Genomic DNA, 7,226 nt, shown 5'->3' on the forward strand with positions numbered 1-7,226 from the left:
TCACCTGAAAGCCATTATAAGGCACCTATAATAACGATTAATGGGGAGTTAAAGGCTAAGAAGGCAGATTACATTGATATCAATTGAATGCTCTTGGACTAGGTCTCGTAAACTCTAGGTGAGACTTAGTTACAAGAACAAATTTCAACGTAAATTGGTGTTCACCTCAATGAACACAACTTGTTAACTTTTCTATTTTGGAGACTGAAACTAGTAATCCTAACACACTTAGATGTTTCATAAGTAATAACTTTGTACATTATGGAATGAAAAATACAATACTCCCTCCATCTTAAAGTAATTGTCACTTTTAGTGTAATATTAATTACTCTTTTTCATTTATACTTCTAATAAGTATCATTGTGTCATGTCACTTTCAACAAAGAAGATTAATAGTAATAAGGTTAATTTAGTAAAATTATTACTCTTTCATTTATTTATTAGTTTTTATTAGTCTATGTAAAGAGAAAAAAAACTAGGAGGAAAATCATAATAGGATGATTATTATTTCTCTCATTAATGCTTTTTAAATACACATAATGGAACTGTTAGTAGATTACTAGTATGTATTGTGATTCCTTAACTAATACACAATTTTTTTAAAGTAGATTTATGAAAAGAATATGTTAGTGATGCATTAAAATTTATATCGAGGGTACATTAAAATGATATTTTAATAAAAATCTACTTTTCATTCCTTAAGCATGTCATAAAAACCCTATTTAACATACCTTAAAATTATAGATTTAACATAGCTTGCTCTAAGATTAATTAATCTTATAAAAAAAACTGTAACAAAGATACTTATGAATTTTTTTTTTCCCAAGATTTAATATGTAGGCTAGTGTTTATTAATTGGCCTACAAATTTTGTGTACACGTACATGTGAGAATATCTCTGAAGGCTAGGTAGACATGGACCTCCGATAATCGCGCATTGCTCCTCCACGTGATTTGTTGAGATATTAAATAGTTTGTGTGCTGATGATTGTACACAAAAAATATGTGGATAAAAACCTTTTTGCCTTGGTTGATGATGAAATGACTAATACACTATAGCCGCAAAAATCACATAATTTCTCATTGACTGCAGGAAAAAATAATTGTTCCAAACACGTCAAGTCAATTTCAACTGCCATAACGACTAACCAACAACAATAAATGAAAAAAAAAACTCAAGAAATGAACCTAGTGCCTCAGCCTGTAACCTATTTTCTTAAATAATTGTATACGAATGGAGAGAAACCAAGTTAGTTTGACCAAGTTCATTGAATGTCAAAATGGTCCATTGCCGTTGAAACCATCTGAAAATGAACCAATGACTTGAAAATCTAACCCTCTTGTCCGTCCAGGTGCACCCCCTTTAAGTGAGGAGACATCTAACATGATCCTGTTCAGCCAAAAAATACAAAGTCATATCGCAATTGGTCGCTAAATATGTAAAGAATCTGACTCCTCTAAAACGAGTGAGTAATCTCAGTCGTTGATGAGAAAATCAATTATGAACGGTTAATGTTGCCGGCACATGCATAACAAATTATGCACGAGTTGCTGTATAAATTGTTGATTTTCTCAAAAATAACTGAGATTAATCACTTTTTATCCTTAGGATCTAGTCTATAAGTAAATGTGTATCCCGAGGCTTACAAGTTCTTTGATTCCTTTTCTAGTCCTGAAGAGATGCTGCTTATTATGATTTTGTCATCAATTTTTGACACTGAATGATCCCTTGGAAGATTGATCTCTTTTGGTGGCGCTGGATTCACATAAATTAAACACACCAATTTAAATTCATGGTTATAAAACATTATGTAAAGCTAAGATCAAATTTATCTACTTTAGGGAATCTCTTACATGACTTGGGAGGAGTGATACATTCATCAAGTCCCAATAATTTCTGCACCAATGGATGTTTTAAATTAAGCTTAAAACTGAGTTGATATAAGGCAGCTGGTGTGTAGCAACTAAATAATTACCTTCAGATTCTCGTAACACTCTTCAAGTTTGTCATTGTATAAGATGTGATCAAATATGCCTGATGACCTCCCTTGCTCAATCTCAGCCTGAGCATTTCGTAACCGCTTAAGGACCTGTTCTTCTGTCTCCGTTCCTCTGTGCAAAACATAGAGGTTTGAAGTCTTTAGAGAGCAACATTGTGGGAGGGTTTTGACAGTTAAAGAGGTAAGAAGTGAATACTCACCGGTCTCGAAGACGTTTCTCCAGCTCTTCCATTGATGGGGGGCAGATAAAGATGAACATGGCTTCTAGAGAACTAGCCCTCACAGATCTTGCTCCTTGAACATCAATATCAAGAATACATCTCTGAACAAAATGTAAAAAATAAAAAATTTAAATATGAGAAAAAGTTAAAGTCATCTGAAGGAAAGTAATGCTCACAAGGTTGGTTTGATATGATTGCACCCACAATCATCAAACAGAAAACGTATTTAATTTCATTACCATCACAAGTCAAGACCACAAAACACTGATGCATTTTAAAAGTTCAATTTTACTTTAGATCAAGGATATTTTGTAAGAAGATCCAATATCCCTTTTGAAGATTAAAATTTAGAAGAGGAAAAAGGGCAAAAGGGTGTTCTATTTGATAGAATAGAAATTATATTCCTTTCCACAATGTCACATTGTAATATATCAGTGGCACTGCAACATGACATTCTGCTATGTTTTTGACATGGCTGTATTTTTCATGCTGCAGCAATTACAACTCAGCCAAACATTTCAGATCTTAAAAGTGCTAGTAAAAATCAATAGATGAATACTTTTATGAAGCCTAATTATTATTTAAGAACCCTTGATTGAAATAGGAAGCAATAAAAGCAAAGCATCTTCAGAAAGAAATTGATTGGCACAAATTTACTAGAATAGGCATGAGACAAGTTTAACATTCTAAATATCAAGGCCTATGGGGAACTTACTTTCCCTGCATCTGATACCAGTTCCACAGCCTCAACACTGGTCCCGTATAGATTACCATGGACAGAAGCAAACTCCAGAAACTTTCCATCTTTAATCTCTTTCTCCATAACATTCTTCTCAGTAAAATGGTAATGGACCCCATCTTTCTCCATGCCTCTTGCGGCACGGGTTGTGTGGCTCACAGAGAAACCAAACATAGAGGGGAATTCCTTCATCAACATAGATATCAATGTTCCTTTACCTACTCCAGAAGGACCACTAATAACAACAGGCTTCTCAGAATTTCCTATCACACCCTTACTCCATGCAACAACATCGGTCCCCAAAATTTTTTTCTGCTGCCTGACATATGGAGTGTCCACCTGCCAAGAATAATCAAATGGAAATATTAAACACCTCTATTAAGCCATTTTGGGAATCAAATATAGTAATATTGTTTCAATTTCCATACACTAATAGTACTTTAGCATTAGATTAAGGAAGAGGGTCTGAAAACACCAACCTCCAGAAACCATATACAATCATCTGGCTTGGCAGTTTCCTTAAGAATTAGTATTCGGTCTTTCAAAAGCACGGCTGAGTGCCCATTACATGAAATGGGTTTGGTACCTAGCTCAATGAGATCAACGCTGCACATTAAAATGGATATCAGCAACAAAATTAAGAGAGACAGAGCTATGAGGTAAGGAACCTTAAAACTTACCATGCCCCAAGACCATTGTTGTCAAGAATTTGATCTTTAACCGAAAAAGTTTCACCGTTGGTTCCACCAATGATATACTGTCAAACAAATGGAGGTCAATGTTTTGATTGACTAAGCAGAAATCAAATTAGTATATAGCAATTAGCAACACATTGAAAGATGATGCTCATAGCATACTGTATGATCAATACCTTTTTATCACCAACAATAGTATCCGTTTCGAAAGTCCCACTTTTCAATTCAAACCCATTGCCTATTCCATTCTGCAGCTCTTGAAGAATGAATGTAGGTGCTTCTCCCTATTGATCACAACCAAAAAAGGGTTACATACACCAGATCAAAAACCCCATTTTGATTCAATATCATAATCAAACCACATTTCTCATTATGTAACCATTCATTCCAATCCTCCAAAGAAAAAAGGGTGCTTAGTGCTTACCATAGAGAAATCCTTGCCAGAATCCAATCCTGATCAAAACCCATAAACAGAAATTAATTTCAGGAAGGATCTAGCCATACATAAAAATAACTTGCATTCTTATAAACACAATCCAATGAGATTTTGATACATTTAATCAACAAATACAAGGTTTGTATTCAAAATTTTTCTGATTCCACACATAAAAGAATTAATCAAACTTGGCTTCTATTCAATATCTACCCGACCCTACATTACAAAATTTTGGCTATAGGGAAAAAAAGGCTGCGAAAAGAGAAAAGAAAAAAGAGAAAACCAAGTTGCAAAAACAAAACAAAGCAATCTTCATAGAAAAGAAGAAGAAAAAAAAAAGGAAAGAAGGAACAATGAAACAATGGTGGATCAATCAAACAGAGGACGACCCAGATCGCACTGCCAAAAAAGTCGAAGCCTTTGAGAGATTGAAACCGACAACGTTTATGTTAATGTTACCTTGTAGTAATAGCAAGCAAGTTTCTGTGTGCAGAAAATAACAAAGTTTTGTTTGGTCTATTTTTGAGGGATGGTGGCAGTATATGTGTATGTGTGTGTTCGAGGTTCAACTCGGTGTCTTCCCTTGTTGACAACCTTTTCAACTTTCGGAATTTTTTAAGAACCAAACCAAAACAACATCAAAAGTAGTTTTGTTTGGGTCGCAGAGAGAGAGGCGGCAGAAGAAGGTGCAACAAAAATCAGGGAACGGATTTCATATTTGTAGGCGCAAATAGTGAAAAAAGGGTTCGTTTTTATTTTATTTTATATTTTATTTTCTCTTTGTTCGCGTTTTTTCACGGGCGCCCGCTTTCGTTCCATCGATCTCTTTTAAATTTGGTTTGTTAATTAAGGATAATAATGGTTTGCGTTTTTAATTTATCTCATTAATGATTGAGTTTTATGAACGAAATCTCATTTACGTCTTCTCACCCGTTCTAAAATATGCGTCCAGATGAAAATGTAAATATTAGTCTTCCAAAAGGATAAAAATTACGATAAAAATATCCGAACATTAATAATGAATTATATAGAAGAGAAATTAAGAAAAATGATTAAAAAACTAATAAAATACAACTTAAGATTTAAATTCTTATACTTTGATTATTTATCCATTTATCCATCTATCAAATTGTTAATTAGTTTTTTAATTAATTAATATAACTACTTATTTTCCAAAATAAAATAAAAATTCTTTAGTTTTATGATATAAAAAAATTGAGTTACCATTTAAAAAAATAAAAGCCTCTTATTTTTTGAAATTTTTTGTTTCTTCAATTAATTATTAATATTTATTACGAATTTTGTCACAGTATCCCAAGTGGAATGTAAGGTCGTTGCAGTCCCTAGTTCAGCGAGAGATACAATTCTACATCCCAAAGGCAAAGAATAAATCTTTGTATTAGTTTTTTTTTTTTAAGTTAACCTATGTATTAGTTTGAACATTATTGTATTTTTTATTTAAATTTACTTGGATTCTTTATTTGTTAGTAACTGTTTTCATATTATATATAATAAGTGTTGTCTCCAGTAGAAGCAGATAAGGTTTATCCAAGGGATTCTTTCATATTTAAGGTATATATATACATTTTATTGATTAAGGAAAAAGACTTATAATTTCACTTTAGTTTTATCTAGTTTAAATTTTGTGAGACTTTTTTTTTAAAAAAATAGTTGATTAAATTCTTTTTTTAAAATAAATAAATAAATTTGATCCTATAGCCGATTGTATTTTTTCTACTCAAAACTCTTGAGATATTATTTTCAATCGAAATATAAGGATACTTAAGTTGGAATTGAGATATGGAATAATTTTAAAGATTAAAAGTGAGAAATTTGATAAAATTATAAAATATAAGATAACAAAAATTTTAACAACAAAGATTAAGGTTTGACAAGAAAATCAAAATAATAAAAATGTATATATTAAAAGGTAATTTAAAAAACTTATTGCATAAGTACTAAATGAATAAGAGCAGTAAATTACAAATACATAATAATAATGATAATAATAATAATAATAATAATAATAATAATAATAATAATAATAATTAGTCACAATCTTTTATTAATGTTCGGATACATTTGTTACACTTTTTATACTTTCGGATACTAAATTTTGCATTTTCATTTTTCAGGAATGCATTTGTCAACAAAGTGGGAAGATGAAAAAGTCAAAAAAATATTATAACTAATATGCTCCTATGCTGACAATCCACATTGATTAGTGGTAATAGACGGAAGTTAACGATTGGATATATTTGTCGCACTTTTTACACTTTCAAGGACTAAATTTTGTATTTTCATTTTTCAGGGACGCATTTATCAGTGAATTACATATTGAGGGACAAAAGTAACTATTTACCCTTAACTTTATCTTAAACTAGCATAAACATACACATTTATTTATCGTGTTAGTGCATCAAAAGATTTATATACTGTAATAATTTCTAATTACAATTTTTAAATTCTATTAAATAAAAAACACATTTCAAATGGAAAAATTGAAAACAGACTAGATAGTACAATTAAAAATAAAAATAATTAATTGTCTAGGAAAACCATAATAATTTTGACTTTGAAAGAATATTCTCCCTCTTTCTTTTTTCATAAATTACCTTCTTGTTGACAATGGTAGTTTCCAATTGCATATCCCATGAAATATATGTTAAATTAACTAAAACATTAATTAGTAACAAACAAAGGAAATAAAATACAGAAAGATGTGTAAGGATATGTTGGAATATACACTACTAGAAAAATGGTTTTTTACGACGGTTATTAAGTGTTTTTAACGACGGTTGTAAACCGTCGTTGTATATAACATCGTTGAAACGTAATTGTTTTTTACGACGGTTATTATAATAACCGTCTTTGAAAGTTAGAACACTGCATCCAAAGACGGTTATTATCTAAATAAGAAATAACCGTCTTTGAATGCTCTGTCTACTTTGACATTCAAAGACAGTTATTATGTAATAACCGTCTTTGAATGCAGTCAACATAATAATCGTCTGGTTCGAACTTCAAAGTCGGTCAGTACATAATAACCGTCTTTGAATGTTACACCTGGTTCGACATTCAAAGACGGTTATTACATAATAACCGTCTTTGAATATCAAACCAGATGTAACAATCA

The 7,226-nt window shown here is 31.2% G+C and overlaps 1 protein-coding gene across 2 annotated transcripts; it reads right to left on the bottom strand.

Annotated features, from left to right (window-relative positions):
* Positions 1 to 1,067: 1,067 nt before the first annotated feature.
* LOC100809808 (guanylate kinase 2) lies at positions 1,068 to 4,833 on the bottom strand. 2 transcript variants are annotated; one of them, XM_003535881.4, is made up of 11 exons: positions 4,550 to 4,833; positions 4,079 to 4,107; positions 3,831 to 3,938; positions 3,640 to 3,716; positions 3,439 to 3,565; positions 2,936 to 3,298; positions 2,200 to 2,321; positions 1,976 to 2,111; positions 1,854 to 1,896; positions 1,647 to 1,755; positions 1,068 to 1,389 (listed from the first exon to the last, which is right to left on the bottom strand). In XM_003535881.4, the coding sequence occupies exons 2-11, from the start codon at positions 4,079 to 4,081 to the stop codon at positions 1,275 to 1,277; spliced, it is 1,203 nt and encodes a 400-aa protein (XP_003535929.1). In that variant the 5' UTR covers positions 4,082 to 4,107; positions 4,550 to 4,833; the 3' UTR covers positions 1,068 to 1,274. The 2 variants fall into 2 exon arrangements, with proteins under 2 accessions (XP_003535929.1, XP_040862050.1); XM_041006116.1 differs by lacking the exon at positions 1,854 to 1,896 and having other exon boundaries at positions 1,235 to 1,389; positions 4,550 to 4,808.
* Between the last annotated feature and the right edge of the window lie 2,393 nt (positions 4,834 to 7,226).

Source organism: Glycine max, chromosome 10 (assembly GCF_000004515.6).
Source record: "Glycine max cultivar Williams 82 chromosome 10, Glycine_max_v4.0, whole genome shotgun sequence".
NCBI classification, from domain to species: Eukaryota; Viridiplantae; Streptophyta; class Magnoliopsida; order Fabales; family Fabaceae; genus Glycine; species Glycine max.

Excerpts from the sequence above, each read along its gene's own strand:
- LOC100809808 (XM_003535881.4), bottom strand. Across the intron at positions 3,566-3,639 it reads AACAATGGTCTTGGGGCATG|CGTTGATCTCATTGAGCTAG; the intron begins GTAAGTTTTAAG and ends TTTAATGTGCAG. Across the intron at positions 1,897-1,975 it reads AGTGTTACGAGAATCTGAAG|AAATTATTGGGACTTGATGA; the intron begins GTAATTATTTAG and ends CCATTGGTGCAG.